Raw genomic sequence first — 18786 nt, 5'->3', positions numbered from 1 at the left:
ATTCCGACCTCCGCCCCCCCGGAGGCCGGAGGAAGCCGGGGCAGCTCCGTCACTGACTCAGAGCCGCTCCTGAGTCACCGCGGCCGCTCCGAGCCCCGCTCGCCCTTCCCCGGCTCTGTCGGGGATGGAGAGAGGACAGACTGACTCTGTGATCGCAATCCGATTTTATTGTGGGATAAAAACGCTTCTATACGATTATAGGGAGATTTTAACCTGATCATTGTAGTACACATTGTAGTAATGTGTACTGCAATAGTTAGGTTAAAATCACATATACAAATTTATGTATATGACAACACCTCTTGCTGGCAGAGTTCAATGGCTGTGACCGTGTTCGCAGGGGGCTCAGGTTGAGAGATGAGGATCTGACTCCATGTTTCAGAAGGCTTGATTTATTATTTTATGATATATATTACATTAAAACGATACTAAAAGAATAGAAGAAAGGATTTCATCAGAAGGCTGGCTGAGAATAGAATAGCAAAGAATGATAACAAAGGTTTGTGGCTCTGAATCTCTGTCCGAGCCAGCTGACTGTGACTGGCCATTAATTAGAAACAACCACATGAGACCAATCCCAGATGCACCTGTTGCATTCCACAGCAGCAGATAATCAATGTTTCCATTCTGTTCCTGAGGTCTCTCAGCTTCTTAGCTGAGTGAAGGAAAGGATTTTTCATAAAAGATGCCTGCAACAAATGGGATTTTCTTTCTCTGGTAAACCTGTTTGATTGAATCTTTTTGCAATCTAGGTCTAATTTTCCAAGTTCCCTTTGCTTTTGCCAAGGCATTTTGTCTATCAGTTCTCTTATGCTAACAAGGTTCGAAACACTTTCTGATTCCTGCACCCCAATATGGGTCCAGCTGGAATCCAGTAAATCCAACCAGCTGGAATTCACTGGCGCTACTGGAGGAGGAAATGCGTGGTTTAAAAAAAAAAAAATCCCGATTTGGTTAATGCTATTCTTTAATAAACAACTTATGGCAGGTGCCTGGCAGCTTATGATAATTAACGGGGTATTTGCCGGGATCAGAAAATGCGCTGAGCTGAACAAGTCTCTCATCTGTCCTTGGCTCGCTGCAGCGGGATGGGGTCATCGGCTGTCTGGCTGCAGATAATAAATCAAAGGGCTGGAGAAACTGCAGGAGAGAGGGCATGAACTGCCCGAACATTCAGCTCATTGTGGCAGCGAGCGCGGAGCTTTCCCAGCCGCATTTTCACTTCTCTCCAGCCCAGCTATTCCCTGCGGGCGGCTGGGCTGTCCGAGTAAACAGAGGTCGCTTTACCTTGCCCAAACAATGACTTTGCTGCAGCTCTGCCAGCTCTGGAGCAGCCAGAGCCGGCCCTGAAGGCTGCCAGGGAGAGTGGAGCAGGCTGGGGCAGGGTTTGGGATGCTCGGGGATGGTGCTGTGGTGGGATCAGCTGATCCCTGAGTAAAAAAGTCCTCGGATCCTGAGTCTGAGTAAACAATTATTTACCTTGCCCAAACAATGACTTTGCTGCAGCTCTGGAGCAGCCAGAGTGAGCTCTAAAGGCTGCCAGGGAGAGTGGAGCAGGCTGGTGTGCTTGGGGCAGGATTTGGGATGCTCAGGGATGCTGCCCTGGTGGGATCAGCTGATCCCTGAGTAAAAAAGTCCTCAGACTCTGAGTTTGACTAAACAGAGCTCATTTTACCCTGCCCAAACAATAATTTTGCTACTCTGGAGCAGCCAGAGCCAGCTCTAGATGCTGCCAGGGAGAGTGGATCGTGCTGATGTGCTTGGGGCAGGGTTTGGGATGCTCAGGGATACTCAGGGAAGCTGCTGTCCTGTTATCAGCTGATCCCTGAGTAAAAAAGTCCTCGGACCCTGAGTCTGAGCAAACAGAGGTCGCTTTACCCTGCCCAAACAATGATTTTGCTACTCTGGAGCAGGCAGAGCGAGCTCTAAAGGCTGCCAAGGAGAGTGGAGCAGGCTGGGGCAGGATTTGGGATGCTCAGTGATGCTGCTGTGGTGGGATCAGCTGATCCTTGAGTAAAAAAGTCCTCGGACGCTGAGTTTGACTAAACAGAGCTCGTTTTAGCTCGTTTTACCCTGCCCAAACAATGATTTTGCTACTCTGGGGCAGCCAGAGCCAGCTCTAAAGGCTGCCAGGGAGAGTGGAGCAGGCTGGTGTGCTTGGGATGCTCAGGGATGCAGCCCTGGTGGGATCAGCTGATCCCTGAGTCTGAGTAAACAATGATTTACCTTGCCCAAACAATGACTTTGCTGCAGCTTTGCCAGCTCTGGGGCAGCCAGAGCCAGCTCTAAAGGCTGCCAGGGAGAGTGGATCAGACCGGTGTGCTTGGGCCGGGTTTGGGATGCTCAGGGATGCTGCCCTGGTGGGATCAGCTGATCCCTGAGTAAAAAAGTCCTCAAACCCCAAGTCCGAGTAAATAGAGGTCACTTTACCTTGCCCAAACAATGATTTTACTACAGCTCTGCCAGCTCTGGGGCAGCCAGAGCCAGCTCTAGATGCTGCCAGGGAGAGTGGAGCAGGCTGGTGGGCTTGGGCAGGGTTTGGGATGCTCAGGGATGCTGCCCTGGTGGGATCAGCTGATCCCTGAGTGGGGATGGAGCTCCCCGAGGAGCAGAGTGGCTGAGGAGGAAGCAGGCAGGAGCTGGGGGAGTGGAGAAGGGATGACTTTCCTCTGATGTCAAAAATCCCATCATTCAGTGCTCGCCGTGCAAAAGGCGAGAGGAGAAGAATGTGGAGAGAGGGAGGGAGACAGGGAGGAGAAATGAAGGGAGAGGACAGGCTGGTTCTTCCCCTGAATCCTGCGGGCTGAGCTTGCCCTCCCTGGCAGGATGGGGAAATCGGGCTGGCCCCGAGTGCCCAGCCCTGCAGAGCCTTGCCAGCCCCAGGGATTGCTCCCAACCCCATCCCGATCTGGACTTGGTTAGTACTGCCTTGGTGTGAACAATCAGGGAGATAAAAAATTGTCCAGGAAAACTTACAGCACTTTCCACAGCGCTCTCTTTGCCTTTAGCTTTTATTTTCTGGCAGTTTGAATTTCCTGCTCGCTGTGCTCGTGCCTGATCCTCGCAGGATTTCTGCAGAAAGGAGCAGGGCTGGATGGAAGTGAAGAAACAGCAGAGCTGGAGCTGCCCTGGAGCTCTGTGCAGGTTCCTATTCCTTCCTTCCGAGGGGCTGAATATCAAAAAGCTGCCAGGTTTTGTCCTTCATGCATTTTGCTGTGTGCCTGTAATTAGTTTCTCAACCGAAAAAGCTTTCTCAATTGGGGAAAAAAAAAAAAAAGAAAAACAAAAGAAAAATAAAGCAGGAAAACCAACCCCCCACATTTTTGGCAATGGGTTGTTTTTCTAAGCAATTAATTAAGAGCTGATTTTAAAAGAATTTGAATGAATCCTTGCACTCTGTGTGTCAAGCATGGATTTTGTATTAATCACTTCACTGCTCACTGGCTGAATAAGGACTGAAAAAAGATGCAGGCAGTAAAAATTTCCCCAGGAAATGAATCAGACGGGGAACCTTTGCCTCATCTCGCCTCCTCCGAGTGAAGAAAGAGAGGATTCTGTCAATGGTGGGTCAGTTTACAAACGTGTCCTTTGCAGGGTGAGTCAGAGGCAGTGATGCATTTCACAGCAATGCAGCTGCATGCAGCAGCTCAAGAGAGCCAGGAGTGAATCTTTGTGCCCGTGATAGCCAGGAGAAGGAAAATGCAATGTGTCAGATCTGCTCGTGCTCTCACTGCCTTTAAAACCAGCGCCAAAATTCCCTCTGGCTTCCATGGGAGCAGGGAAATCCCTTGGGATTTCCATTTGTAAGGGAGAAATGTGGATTTTTATAAGGTGTTGGTGGAGGATGCAGTTTTTTCACTGGAATTTTCAGTGGGATCCAGCGTCCGGTCAAATGTGGGTGCATCACCCCTTTGGGATAAAAATCAGGAGCAGGTGGGAAGCGCTGCTGTCTCCAGAGTTGGCTGAAATACATTTCAGGTTTACATTACAAGTTTGCATTACAAGTTTGCATTACAAGTTTGGAGTTTTCCAAAATGCTGGACAAATATTTATGTTTTTTTCCCCCCCCAAGCACCAGCCTTTGTCAGTGTTGGAGCTGTTAAAGGATGTGCAAAAGCCGCTGTCCTGAAAGCGCCATCGAGATTTGCTGTTGATGTTTTGGTGGTGGGCGAGATAATGACATTGAGCTGAGAGCCTGAGCTGAAAAATGAAAATTTTCATCGTTTTCCCTGGTGCCACTTTCCCCAGTGTTTCCTGAGACTGAACCTTGTTAAATGTGTCAGTCCTTGTGGGTTTGGCGTTGTTTGAGTGGCTTTTCTGTAGTTTTCCAGGCTGTAACAGTGTTTAGGCAAGAGGGTGAAATATTTGGTGGGTCAGTGGTGAGATCACAATTTACGATGGCTGAGATTGGTGTCCTAAGGAAAAACAAGATTAACAAGAAGAATGTGGGGATAAAAAGAGGAATAAGAGGAATATGAGGATAATAAGAGGAATGGCTGAGAGGCTGCAGGTCTTTCTTTGGGATAATGCTCATCCTTGGAAAGATCTGTAATTAAATCTCAGTTTAATGTGTGTTTATCACTGAAGTTTTTCACCCTCTCGGCTCAAAGACCATCCCAATCTGCAAATATCAAAATGGCAACACTGGGGCAAAAAATTTATGGGAAGGAGGTGGAGAATGGCAAACCTGGAGTCAAATTTAAATTTTCGAAGTGCTTGGCCAGCACTTTAACCACGAATCCTCTTCTCTTTAGGGTTAAACATTTCCTCTTAGAAAAAAAAAAGAGCCAGAGGCTCTTGATTATCCATGCAAAACAGGCCAGGGCTTTGATTTGTAAGGTTTTGTCTGCCACACTCTTAAACCGATGAAGCTTAATTTAGATCCCCACAAGAAAAAAAAAAAAAAATCAAAATTCGAGGGCGGAGATGCAGCCCCACTTTCCCTCTCTTATCCCGGGGCATCATTCCCCACCCTTCCCCTTTTTCTCCTCCAAAAAATAAAATAAAATAATAATAAAAAAAAAAAATTAAAAAAACCTCACTTTGAACGGAACACATTTGGGGGATAGGGGAACAATTAAAGCAATGATGTGTGTGCTCCAAGGAGAAAAGCGAGCTGCGGTAGCTGTGCTTTGACAGGTCTTTGGAGGATTTCAAGGAAGTTACACCCACTTCATTCATGATAATCGGCTGTTTAACGCCGAGCAGCTCGGTGTTATGAATGAAAAGGGAGCGTGTTTTGGCTTGCAGAACAACTCGCAAATCTAATGCTTCACTCGTCAAATAACCAGCCACGTTCACCCAAAAAAAAAATAAAAAATCTTGACTTCATTCTTGAAATTAATGGGAAAAAAAATCCTGCAACACCTAAAGTGCATCTTCTTTTTTGTAGGGATCCAAAAATGTTTTGATTCCCTTTGCCGTATTTGTAAATCTTTGTGGGTGGATGAACTGGGGGAGAAAATGCAGCCTGAGCTGGACTTTGATGCAGCCAAAGCCAGGTCCTGGTGGCTTTTGTGCGTTTGATCAGAACTGAATTGTTGGATTTCCCACCATTTTGGGGGCAAAAAGAAAACAGAAGGGATGTAATGAAGGAATAAGTTTTGATTTGGATGGATTGCAGAGTCTCTGTGGGCTCATTGATTAGGAACAAATCAACTTTTTGACTCATTGATTAGGATTAAATTGATTCCACAGATCCAGCTCCAATTGAAGCTGGATTTGTGGGATATCATGATTTCCTGGAGCTGCCACGTGCCTTCATCCCTTTTGCTTTCTAGACTTGGATGTCACCTGGGAGGTTGTTGGAGGTCAGGATATGTTGAATTAAAGACAAAAATACTTTGAGGGATCCTTTCCACTTTCCTTTATTCCCAGTTCTTTGGGGATAAAATGGATTTTTGCGGAGGAGCAACGTGCCCCTCCAGCAGGAGGGAAGGGATCTGTGCCTGGGCAGGAAGGAATGCAGCTCCTTTGATCCCACAAACACCCACAGGTGCTTGCAAAACCTTTGTCGTGGAGCTGAGCTGAACCTTTATTAATTGGAGTTGAGGAAGGAACGTGTGGGATCATTTCCCTCAGTCTGAATTTGGGGTGGTTTAAATTCAAGCAGAGTTTGTCAAAGATTTAATTGGTGAATCCATCGAGGGCTGGGCTGTGCTTGTGGAGATGGCCTCTCCCTGAAAGGAGAAATAAAAAGAAATTTTTTTGCTGAAAAGAAATAATTAAAAAAAAAAAAATCAATTGGAGCAAACAAAACTCCAGCTGATGATCTTCCATCTCTGGTCAGCAGCTGGGAGCCTCAGATGAAGGTGGGGAAATAAATTTTCCTCCTTGCTTTAGCACTGGAATAATTCCCAGAACAGTGTAAATGTGGGGGAAAAGGGAATTTTGGGCAAAAAGGGCTGAAGGCTGAGGTGGGTTGGATGGAGCCTGGGTGGAAGGAAGAGTGAGCATCACTTCTTCATTTCCTACACAATAAATTAACCCTTTCCTCGTTCTTTTCCTCCACAGAGCCGTGTTTGGGGCGAACCAAGACCTGGGCACATCCTTTTCCATCTCCACTCATTTCAGGGTGAGTGAATCCTCGTCTCCGCTCCTGCTGCCGTGTCCTGTGCAGCTCCAAAGTGTGACTTGAGGTTCAGGGGAAAATCTCTCTTTTCCTAATCTTTGCACTGATAACACAGAGCCTAATTTAGCAGCAGTCAGGCAGAACATTTGGATTTTGTCATCCATTTCCAAAACTATTGTTAGCTTCTTATTCCTTTGTTTCCACACACCACCACCCCCAGCTCGTTTCAGATTTACATTTTCTTGGAGGTGCCAAAAGATAAGGTAATGCCAACTTGATGATTAATTAGCTAATACTTTCCTCTGCCCTGAGATGGAAAGCCTTTATCTGAGTCACCTATTAATTATTATTTTATTTATGGGTGCATTTGAAGGGACTCCAGTTCTGCCCTCTTGAGAAATTTGGGCAGGAATTTATAGGAAAAGGATGAAAGAAAGCCAAAGGAACTTCAAGTTATTATCAGAGAATAAGTCTTAATGTTGAGGTCAGGGTGCTTTTTTATCTATATTTTGCAAGCCCTGAGCAATATCAGAGTCTTATTGTCAAAATCACTGGAAATACAGAGTTCTGAGGCTTTCCAGCATCCTTAGAGATGCAAAAATCAATAAAAACCTTGATTTTCCAGAGGCTGTGGGGCTGGCTCAGCCATTCCTAAGCTCAGCCTACTTGCCTGAGCTTGGGAAAGTTGTGGGTAAAACTCACCTGGGGCACTTCTGATGTGGAAGCTTCCGGAAGCTTGGTGAGGTGCACATCCCTTTGTTTTGGGAACTGGGAAGAGGCTGCAGATATTTCCTCCCAAGTGAGAATCTTTGGGATTGTCCTGCTCAAATCCAGCTCCAAATGCCTTTTTCTGGCTTTAATTAAAAGTGGGATATTTGGGATTCAAGCTGGAGCTCAGACCCAGGGCATGGTCATTCAAGGTGCCATAAATGCATTAACACAGGAGCAGGGATGTGGAGAAGTTTAATTAATAATGATAATGTTTAATGAAATAATGATAAAAAAGGGGCAAACGGGGGGTTGGAAAATGAGGATGGATTTATTGTGGGTGAGTTTGGTTACCTCATCCTCCTGAGATCATGATGAGGAATGAGGTAATTTTATGGCACTGTGAGAACCCTGCCTGTGGGCAGGAATGGATGCCAGGCACGGGAGAGGTGCTGCACAGCCAGGGACAATCCAGGAGGACACCAGGAAGGGACAATCCAGGAGGAAACCAAGAAGGGACAATCCAGGAGGGACAATCCTGGAGGACACCAGGAAGGGACAATCCAGGAGGACACCAGACAGTGGCAATCCAGCAGGGACAATCCAGGAGGACACCAAGAAGGGACAATCCAGGAGGGACAATCCTGGAGGACACCAGGAAGGGACAATCCATGAAGACACTAGGCAGGTACAATCCAAGAGGACACCATGCAGAGACAATCCAGGAGGACACCAAGAAGGGACAATCCAGGAGGGACAATCCAGGAGAACACCAAGAAGGGACAATCCAGGAGGAAACCAAGAAGGGACAATCCAGGAGGGACAATCCAGGAGAACACCAAGAAGGGACAATCCAGGAGGAAACCAAGAAGGGACAATCCAGGAGGAAACCAAGAAGGGACAACCCAGGAGGGACAATCCTGGAGGACACCAAGAAAGGACAATCCAGGAGGACACCAAGAAGGGACAATCCAGGAGGACACCAAGAAGGGACAATCCAGCAGGGACAATCCTGGAGGACACCAAGAAGGGACAATCCAGGAGGAAACCAAGAAGGGACAATCCAGGAGGGACAATCCTGGAGGACACCAGGAAGGGACAATCCATGAAGACACTAGGCAGGTACAATCCAGGAGGACACCAAGCAGAGACAATCCAGGAGGACACCAGGGAGGGACAATCCAGGAGGACACCAGGGAGAGACAATCCAGGAGGACACCATGCAGAGACAATCCAGGAGGACACCAAGCAGTGACAATCCAGGAGGACACCAGGGAGGGACAATCCAGGAGGGACAACCCTGGAGGACACCAGGAAGGGACAATCCATGAAGACACCAGGCAGGTACAATCCAGGAGGACACCAAGCAGGTACAATCCAGGAGGACACCAGGGAGGGACAATCCAGGAGGACACCAGGGAGGGACAATCCATGAAGACACTAGGCAGGTACAATCCAGGAGGACACCAAGCAGGGACAATCCAGGAGGATGCCAAGCAGGGACAATCCAGGAGGGCACCAGGCAGCAGGAAAAGCTGCAGAAGAGTTCCAGGAGCTCTGTGCGCAAAGGTGAACCACCCAGGAAATCCGTTTGGAAACCTTTGGAGTTGTCTTGGTTTGGAAACTCAGATGTCTGCTAAGGAAGGCAAGAGCCTCCCCTGAAGTGGAGAATGTAAACCCCACCCCTCTGAATTGCTATAAATTTCAAATTAAGGAGTTCTCAGGCAAAAATATGGGAGCAGGAATAAGAGTTCTTTAATAGGGAAGAAAATAAAAGGATAAAATAAACAATGCAGTAAATTAGAACAGCAGTGCCAGAGTCAGAACCCAACCTGACACCCTGTGGGTCAGGCTGTTGGCAGCAGTGCCATTGGAATTGTCCCTCCTGCAGTGTCAGGGCTGGTTCTGCTGGAGCAGGATCCTGGAGAAAGGTGCAGTCTCTGCCTCTGGAGATCCAGGGGCAGAAGCAGCTGCTGTTCCTCTGGGGAATCCAGGGGAGAAGCCGTGCTGGTGTTCCAGAATCTCCAGATTCTATCCAGATAGGAATGCTTGGCTGGTGTTCCAGAATCTCCAGATTATATCCAGGCAGGAATGCTTGGCTGGTGTTCCAGAGTCTCCAGATTATATCCAGGCAGGAATGCTTGGCTGGTGCTCCAGAATCTCAGATTATATCCAGGCAGGAATGCCTGGCTCCTCCCTCTGCCGGGAATAGGACACACAGAGCAGGGACAGCCTGGTGCCACCCTGCCAGGGTCAGGGACACAAAACAAGGCCAGCCTGGTGCCACCCTTGTGGCAGGGACATTGGAGAAGCCGTGCTGGTGTTCCAGAATCTCCAGATTATATCCAGGCAGGAATGCTTGGCTGGTGTTCCAGAATCTCCAGATTATATCCAGGTAGGAATGCTTGGCTCCTCCCTCTGCCGGGAATAGGACACACAGAGCAGGGACAGCCTGGTGCCACCCCTGCCAGGGTCAGGGACACAAAACAAGGCCAGCCTGGTGCCACCCTGCCAGGGACACAGAGCAGGGACAGTGGAGAAGCCATTCTGGTGTTCCAGAATCTCCAGATTATATCTGGGTAGGAATGTTTGAAATCTCCAGATTATATCTGGGTAGGAATGTTTGAAATCTCCAGATTATATCCAGGCAGGAATGCTTGGCTCCTCCCTCTGCCGGGAATAGGACACACAGAGCAGGGACAGCCTGGTGCCACCCCTGCCAGGGACACAGAGCAGGGACAGTGGAGAAGCCGTGCTGGTGTTCCAGAATCTCCAGATTATATCCAGGCAGGAATGCTTGGCTGGTGTTCCAGAATCTCCAGATTATATCCAGGCAGGAATGCTTGGCTCCTCCCCCGGGCTCACATCTCCCAATGGGATGCTGTAGCTCTTATCAGTGACATTCAATGGCTGTTATCAGCAGGCTTTAAGGATGAGCTTTAAGGTCCCTTCCCACCCAAACCATGCTGGGATTCTCTAAAACAAGCAAAGCAGAGCAGTGGGAAAAGAGCAAGGAAAAGAGAAGGATGTGCTGCCCATCCAGGCTCTCAGTGCCCTCAACACCCAGCTGTCCTGACCCTCCACAGCTCCTGCTAAAGTTGTGGGGAAAGAAAGACGGAATTTTCACGTTTTCAGTGGGGAAAAAAAAATTATTTAGTGCACTGAAAATTGCTCACTGATGTGCTGCCTCTGGCACTCACCTGGCAAAGGGGAAACGTGGGCTCTGCTCCCTGCTCCTGTTTAAAAAATCAGCAATTAGAATGCACAATCAGCCCTCAAAGCTATAATCTCATTAAAAATAAGGACTGAAATTAAAGAATTCACCAGTCCAAGCTTTCCTAGGGCCGCTGGGGGAAGCAGGAAGGGAGTACCTGCAGCAAGAGCTGCCTCTGCCAGGACGTGGTTATTCATGCAAAGCAGGGCAGCATCATGCAGGCTGGAATTCAGCCCTCAGACGTTCCTGCAGCCTGGCTGGGGCTCAGATTTCCTGCAGGAAGGGAGGGAAGCAGAGCAGGCTGTCCCACATCTGAGGTGACCACACTGAGACACGGGAGGGAGAGGAGCTGCTCCCACTGCCTCCCACTCCTCCCTCATCCTGCCAAACCCAGCCCTGAGAGCTGAGTTTCCATCAAATCCCAGCGTGGCTGGGCTTGGCAGGGAGCTTAAAGCTCCCTTTAGAAATAGTAGAAATATTAGAAATATTAGAAATATTAGAAATATTAGAAATATTAGAAATATTAGAAATATTAGAAATATTAGAAATATTAGAAATATTGGAAATATTGGAAATATTGGAAATCAGAAGTGTTGGAAATATTTTATTAGATTATTAGACAGAAATTAGAATATTCTGTTAGAAATATTTCTGTCCTATAAAAGGACACCTCCCACCATCCCAGGCTACTCCAATCCTGGCCCAGCGTGGACTTGAGGACATCCAGGGACGGGGAGCTGTGCTCTGAGCAGTTCCCCAGTGAGTTTTCCACTCAGAAAGAACAGTGCATCCTCCCTAAAGGTCTGGAGAGTTTGAGTCAGATATGGCAGTGGGACAACACCTTCATGGACAACATCTGAAATGGAGCCCAGAACTGCAGCTTCTCCCTGCAGCCTTGAGGCCATCCAGGGATGGGCAGCTGTGCTCTGAGCAGGTTCTCAGTGAGTTTCTCAGTGAATTTTCCACTCAGGAATGAACAGAGCATCCTCCGTACAGGTCTGGAGAGGAAGAGTCAGGTATGGCTGTAGGACAGCACCTTCATGGACAACATTTCATATTCAGCTTTGAAATGGAACCCAGAGCTCCCAGCTTCTCCCTGCAGCCTTGAGGCCATCCAGGGATGGGCAGCTGTGCTCTGAGCAGGTTCTCAGTGAATTTTCCACCCAGAAAGAACAGAGCATCCTCCCTGCAGGTCTGGAGAGGAAGAGTCAGGTATGGCACAACACCTTCACGGACAACATCTTCTATCTATCCAGAAAATGAAATGAAATGGAGCCCAGACCTGCAGCCTTTGCCTCAGCCTTGAGGCCATCCAGGGATGGGCAGCTGTGCTCTGAGCAGGTTCTCAGTGAATTCCCCACTCAGAAAGAACAGTCAGGAGAGGAAGAGTCAGGTATGGCACAACACCTTCATGGACAACATCTCTTATCCAGCTTTGAAATGGAACTCAGAGCTCCCAGCCTCCGCCTGCAGCCTTGAGGACATCCAGGGATGGGCAGCTGTGCTCTGAGCAGGTTCTCAGTGAATTCCCCACTCAGAAAGAACAGTGCATCCTCCCTGCAGGTCTGGAGAGGATGAGTCAGATATGGCAGTGGGACAACACCTTCATGGACAACATCTGAAATGGAGCCCAGAACTGCAGCCTTTGCCTCAGCCTTGAGGCCATCCAGGGATGGGCAGCTGTGCTCTGAGAAGGTTCTCAGTGAGTTTCTCAGTGAGTTTTCCACTCAGAAAGAACAGTGCATCCTCCGTACAGGTCTGGAGAGGAAGAGTCAGGTATGGCACAACACCTTCACGGACAACATCTTCTATCTATCCAGAAAATGAAATGAAATGGAGCCCAGACCTGCAGCCTTTGCCTCAGCCTTGAGGCCATCCAGGGATGGGCAGCTGTGCTCTGAGCAGGTTCTCAGTGAGTTTCTCAGTGAATTTTCCACCCAGGAATGAACAGAGCATCCTCCGTACAGGTCAGGTATGGCTGTAGGACAGCACCTTCATGGACAGCACTTCATATTCAGCTTTGAAATGGAACCCAGAGCTCCCAGCTTCTCCCTGCAGCCCAGCACCGAAGGCAGGAGGGGCTCAGTGTTTCTCTGAGCTGCTGGCAGTGCTCTGCTCCTTTCCCTCCCCATTTTCCGTTCCATTCGCTGCCTCCCTTCCCACCCTCCGCACACAATGGGCTCCTTCTGCTGTGAATCTCCCCTCAGCCGCTGCTGGCTCCTCTCTTTGGGACGCCTTTCTGTGGGGAGAAGAGGGGAAATATTCCCTGTTCCCAGAGAGAAGCAGCACTGGCAGCCTGGGTTATTTTGTCGGACGTGTGGCTTTAAGTGACGCCTTTGCCATCTGTTCCGTCTGCTAATTATGAATGCAAAACAAACGGAGCCCACAATTGCTTCATTTAGAATAAGAGAGATGGCAGTGACCAAAACAGTTTTATTTTGGTGTCAGATGCTCTTTTTATTCCTCCTGTCTCTTCCTAACCCAAAGCAGGGCTGGAGCTCTTCTCCCTCTCCCCGTTTGCAGCAGTGGGTGTTGCTCTGACAAACAGCACCAACTTCTGCAGGAGGGACAATCCCACAAGAGCAAGGAAAGGGAAGAAAAATCTTCATTTTCAGCTGATTCCAGCTTTTCTGGTCTCAATCCAGTTGTGCTGCTCTCAGAGCTGCAGAGAGACAATCAGGGTACCTGCAGAGAATTTGCCAGCAGTGTGTGAAGCCTTTCTACCCCTGGCTCCTCGCACCACAGAAGTTTTGCAGCCAGGATGGGACAGAATGGGGGCAAGGAATGATGCTCTTTGCTGGGACTGTGTCTAGGAACCCAGGACAATCCCACAAGAGCAAGGAAAGAAAAGAAAAAATCTTAATTTCCAACTGATTCCAGCTTTTCTGGTCTCAATTCAGTTGTGCTGCAAAGAGACAATCAGGGTACCTGCAGAGGGTTTGCCAGCAGTGTGTGAAACCCTTCCTGAGCCTTTCCATCTCTGGTTCCTCTCCGCACAGATGAGTTTTGCAGCCCACAAGAACAAGGAAAGAGAAAAATCTTCATTTTCAGCTGATTCCAGCTTTTCTGGTCTCAATCCAGTTGTGCTGCTCTCGGAGCTGCAGAGAGACAATCAGGGTACATGTAGAGAATTTGCCAGCAGAGTGTGAAATATTCTATTTCCCTTCCCCACAGAAGAGTTTTGTAGCCAGGATGGAGGGCAGGAATGGTGCTCTCTGCTAAGGTTGTGTCTAGGAACCCAGGACAATCCCTCAAGAGTATGGAAAGAGGAAAAAATTCTTCATTTTCAGCTGATTCCAGCTTTTGTGGTCTCAATTCAGTTGTGCTGCAGAGAGACAATCAGGGCACCTGCAGAGAATTTGCCAGCAGTGTGTGAAGCCTTTCTACCCCTGGTTCCTCTCACCACAGAAGAGTTTTGCAGCCAGGATGGGACAGGATAGGGGCAAGGAATGATGCTCTTTGCTGGGACTGTGTCTAGGAACCCAGGACAATCCCTCAAGAGCAAGGAAAGGGAAAAAAAATCTTAATTTCCAACTGATTCCAGCTTTTCTGGTCTCAATTCAGTTGTGCTGCTCTCAGAGCTGCAGAGAGACAATCAGGGTACATGCAGAGAATTTGCCAGCAGAGTGTGAAATATTCTATTTCCCTTCCCCATAGAAGAGTTTTGCAGCCAGGATGGAGGGCAGGAATGGTGCTCTCTGCTAAGGTTGTGTCTAGGAACCCAGGACAATCCCTCAAGAGTAAGGAAAGAGGAAAAAAATTCTTCATTTTCAGCTGATTCCAGCTTTTCTGGTTTCAATCCAGTTGTGCTGCAAAGAGACAATCAGGGCACCTGCAGAGGGTTTACCAGCAGTGTGTGAAACCCTTCCTCAGCCTTTCCACCTCTGGTTCCTCTCCCCACAGATGAGTTTTGCAGCCCACAAGAACAAGGAAAGAGAAAAATCTTCATTTTCAACTGATTCCAGCTTTTCTGGTCTCAATCCAGTTGTGCTGCTCTCAGAGCTGCAGAGAGACAATCAGGGTACCTGCAGAGAATTTGCCAGCAGTGTGTGAAATATTCTATTTCCCTTCCCCATAAAAGAGTTTTGCAGCCAGGATGGAGAGAAGGAATGGTGCTCTCTGCTAAGGTTGTGTCTAGGAACCCAGAACAATCCCTCAAGAGTAAGGAAAGTGGAAAAAATTCTTCATTTTCAGCTGATTCCAGTTTTTCTGGTCTCAATCCAGTTGTGCTGCTCTCAGAGCTGCAGAGAGACAATCAGGACACCTGCAGAGGGTTTGCCAGCAGTGTGTGAAGCCTTTCTACCCCTGGTTCCTCGCACCACAGAAGTTTTGCAGCCAGGATGGGACAGGATAGGGGCAAGGAATGGTGCTCTTTGCTGGGACTGTGTCTAGGAACCCAGGACAATCCCACAAGAGCAAGGAAACAAAAGAAAAAATCTTAATTTCCAACTGATTCCAGTTTTTCTGGTTTCAATCCAGTTGTTCTGCTCTCAGAGCTGCAGAGAGACAATCAGGGTACATGTAGAGAATTTGCCAGCAGAGTGTGAAATATTCTATTTCCCTTCCCCATAGAAGAGTTTTGCAGCCAGGATGGAGGGCAGGAATGGTGCTCTCTGCTAAGGTTGTGTCTAGGAACCCAGGACAATACCTCAAGAGTAAAGAAAGAGGAAAAAAATCTTCATTTTCAGCTGATTCCAGCTTTTCTGGTCTCAATCCAGTTGTGCTGCAAAGAGACAATCAGGGCACCTCCAGAGGGTTTGCCAGCAGTGTGTGAAGCCCTTCCTCAGCCTTTCCACCTCTGGTTCCTCTCCCCACAGATGAGTTTTGCAGCCCACAAGAACAAGGAAAGAGAAAATTCTTCATTTTCAACTGATTCCAGCTTTTGTGGTCTCAATCCAGTTGTGCTGCTCTCAGAGCTGCAGAGAGACAATCAGGGCACCTGCAGAGAATTTGCCAGCAGTGTGTGAAGCCTTTCTACCCCTGGTTCCTCTCACCACAGAAGTTTTGCAGCCAGGATGGGAGAGGATAGGAGCAAGGAATGATGCTCTTTGCTGGGACTGTGTCTAGGAACCCAGGACAATCCCACAAGAGCAAGGAAACAAAAGAAAAAATCTTAATTTCCAACTGATTCCAGTTTTTCTGGTCTCAATTCAGTTGTGCTGCAAAGAGACAATCAGGACACCTGCAGAGAGTTTGCAAGCAGTGTGTGAAACCCTTTCTCAGCCTTTCCACCTCTGGTTCCTCTCCCCACAGATGAGTTTTGCAGCCCACAAGAACAAGGAAAGAGAAAAATCTTCATTTTCAGCTGATTCCAGATTTTCTGGTTTCAATCCAGTTGTGCTGCTCTCGGAGCTGCAGAGAGACAATCAGGGTACATGTAGAGAATTTGCCAGCAGAGTGTGAAATATTCTATTTCCCTTCCCCATAGAAGAGTTTTGTAGCCAGGATGGAGGGCAGGAATGGTGCTCTCTGCTAAGGTTGTGTCTAGGAACCCAGAACAATCCCTCAAGAGTAAGGAAAGAGGAAAAAATTCTTCATTTTCAGCTGATTCCAGCTTTTCTGGTCTCAATTCAGTTGTGCTGCTCTCAGAGCTGCAGAGAGACAATCAGGGCACCTGCAGAGGGTTTGCCAGCAGTGTGTGAAGCCTTTCTACCCCTGGTTCCTCTCCCACAGAAGAGTTTTGCAGCCAGGATGGGACAGGATAGGAGCGAGGAATGATGCTCTTTGCTGGGACTGTGTCTAGGAACCCAGGACAATCCCTCAAGAGTAAGGAAAGAGAAGAAAAAAAATCTTAATTTCCAACTGATTCCAGTTTTTCTGGTCTCAATCCAGTTGTGCTGCAAAGAGACAATCAGGGTACCTGCAGAGGGTTTGCCAGCAGTGTGTGAAGCCCTTCCTCAGCCTTTCCACCTCTGGTTCCTCTCCCCACAGATGAGTTTTGCAGCCCACAAGAACAAGGAAAGAGAAAAATCTTAATTTCCAGCTGATTCCAGCTTTTCTGGTCTCAATTCAGTTGTGCTGCAAAGAGACAATCAGGGTACCTGCAGAGAGTTTGCCAGCAGTGTGTGAAATATTCTATTCCCCCTCCCCACAGAAGAGTTTTGCAGCCAGGATGAGGGGAAGGAATGATGCTCTCTGTTGGGGCTGTGTCCACAGGAAATGTGGTTTTTTCCCTTTTGGTTGTGAGTGAATCATCCCAAGGTTGGTGATCCATCTCCATTGGTGGCTGGGCTGTAAGGAACCCCCTCATTGGTGCTGCCCAATAAAGATTATTTAAAGTCTTTAATTAAAAAAAAAACAAAACAAAACAACAAACATACAAACAAACAAAAAACTGTTATGGACAATAGAAGATCTCCCTCTTTCCTCCCCACAAACCCCCATGAAAAATTTAAGATTATTTCAAATCGTTAATAAAGAAAAACAAAACCACAAAAATTTAACTATTATGGACAATAGAAGATCTCCCTCTTTCCTCCCCACAACTCTCCACGAAAAATTTAAGATTATTTCAAATCATTAATAAAGAAAAACAAAACCATAAAAATTTAACTATTATGGACAATAGAAGATCTCCCTCTTTCCTCCCCACAACTCTCCACGAAAAATTTAAGATTATTTCAAATCGTTAATAAAGAAAAACAAAACCACAAAAATTTAACTATTATGGACAATAGAAGATCTCCCTCTTTCCTCTCCATGAAAAATTTAAGATTATTTAAAATCTTTAATGACTAATTTTAAAATGATTTAAAATTCGTTATTCTCGCTGCCATCTGTTTTTTCTAAATTCCTATTCAATTTTTTTCCCCAATTGGAAAGGAATGGCAGGGGACACTCTGCCAGTGAGAAATTATCTGAAAAGTTCTCCCTCCCCATTTCCAGCTCCCAGCAAAGGCAGAAACACACGGAAGGCTCTGCCAGGAAATGCCCAAATCTGAGATTAAACCCAGCAAGGGCTGAGATCCCAAATCTGAGCGGCCACATCAGGATCTGGAGCCACCTCTGCTGTAAAAAATGATGGGAAATGATTCAGGAGCTTTCATCACGAGGGTTGAAGGTTCTGTCGGTGTCCCAGGCCTGAGGGATGATGTTGTGGTTCAAACATTTGGGCTGGAACCAAGAGATGGGAGAGAAATTCCAGGCTCTCGTGGTCACTTCCTCTGTCAGCTCCTGGAAATCTCTGCTGCTCCCTCTGCTCCCATCCTGTGACCACTCCAGCAGGGAATGGAACTGATAATCCAGGGAGTTTTCTGAAATCCTTCCATAGGGAATGGAATTGATAATCCAGGGAATTTTCTGAAATCCTTCAGCAGGGAATGGAATTGATAATCCAGGGAATTTTTGAAATCCTTCAGTAGGGAATGGAATTGATAATCCAGGGAATTTTCTGAAAGAATTGAATTGATAATCCAGGGAATTTTCTGAAATCCTTCAGCAGGGAATGGAAATGATAATCCAGGGAATTTTCTGAAAGAATTGAATTGATAATCCAGGGAATTTTTGAAATCCTTCAGTAGGGGATGGGATTTATAATTCAGGGAGTTTTCTGAAATCCTTCAGTAGGGAATGGAACTGATAATCCAGGGAATTTTCTGAAAATCTTTAGCAGGGAATGGAACTGATAATCCAGGGAATTTTCTGAAATCCTTCAGTAGGGAATTGAATTGATAATCCAGGGAATTTTCTGAAAATCTTTAGCAGGGAATGGAATTGATAATCCAGGGAATTTTTGAAATCCTTCAGTAGGGATTTGAATTGATAATCCAGGGAATTTTCTGAAAATCTTTAGGAGGGAATTGAATTGATAATCCAGGGAATTTTCTGAAAATCTTTAGCAGGGAATGGAATTGATAATCCAGGGAATTTTCTGAAAGAATTGAATTGATAATCCAGGGAATTTTCTGAAAATCTTTAGCAGGGAATGGAACTGATAATCCAGGGAATTTTCTGAAATCTTCAGTAGGGAATTGAATTGATAATCCAAGGAATTTTCTGAAATCCTTCAGTAGAGAATGGAATTGATAATCCAGGGAATTTTTTGAAATCCTTCAGTAGGGAATTGAGTTGATAATCCAGGGAATTTTCTGAAATCCTTCAGTAGGGAATTGAGTTGATAATCCAGGGAATTTTCTGAAATCCTTCAGTTGGGAATTGAATTGATAATCCAGGGAATTTTCTGAAAATCTTTAGCAGGGAATTGAATTGATAATCCAGGGAATTTTCTGAAAGAATTGAGTTGATAATCCAGGGAATTTTCTGGAATCCTTCAGTTGGGGATGGAATTGATAAT

At 46.9% G+C, this 18786-nt stretch overlaps 1 protein-coding gene across 11 annotated transcripts in view; it reads left to right on the top strand.

Annotated features, from left to right (window-relative positions):
* LOC106630104 (uncharacterized) overlaps positions 1 to 18786 on the top strand; it is a 178040-nt gene that overhangs the window by 112735 nt on the left and 46519 nt on the right. For 7 of the 11 annotated variants that reach the window (XR_012583881.1, XR_012583877.1, XR_012583880.1 and 4 more), the window contains one exon: positions 6514 to 6574. Coding sequence is in view for 2 of the 11 variants with exons in the window: in XM_074559649.1 (XP_074415750.1) it covers positions 6514 to 6574 (61 nt within the window). In the remaining 9 variants the exon portion in view is untranslated. Of the gene's footprint in view, positions 1 to 6513; positions 17833 to 18786 lie in introns of those variants that run through there. The other 4 variants (XR_012583884.1, XR_012583882.1, XR_012583885.1 and 1 more) reach the window with 4 other exon arrangements.

The sequence above is a fragment of the Zonotrichia albicollis genome, chromosome 27 (genome assembly GCF_047830755.1).
Source record: "Zonotrichia albicollis isolate bZonAlb1 chromosome 27, bZonAlb1.hap1, whole genome shotgun sequence".
In the NCBI taxonomy this organism is placed as follows: Eukaryota; Metazoa; Chordata; class Aves; order Passeriformes; family Passerellidae; genus Zonotrichia; species Zonotrichia albicollis.
This window is presented reverse-complemented; position numbering and strand designations above follow the sequence as displayed.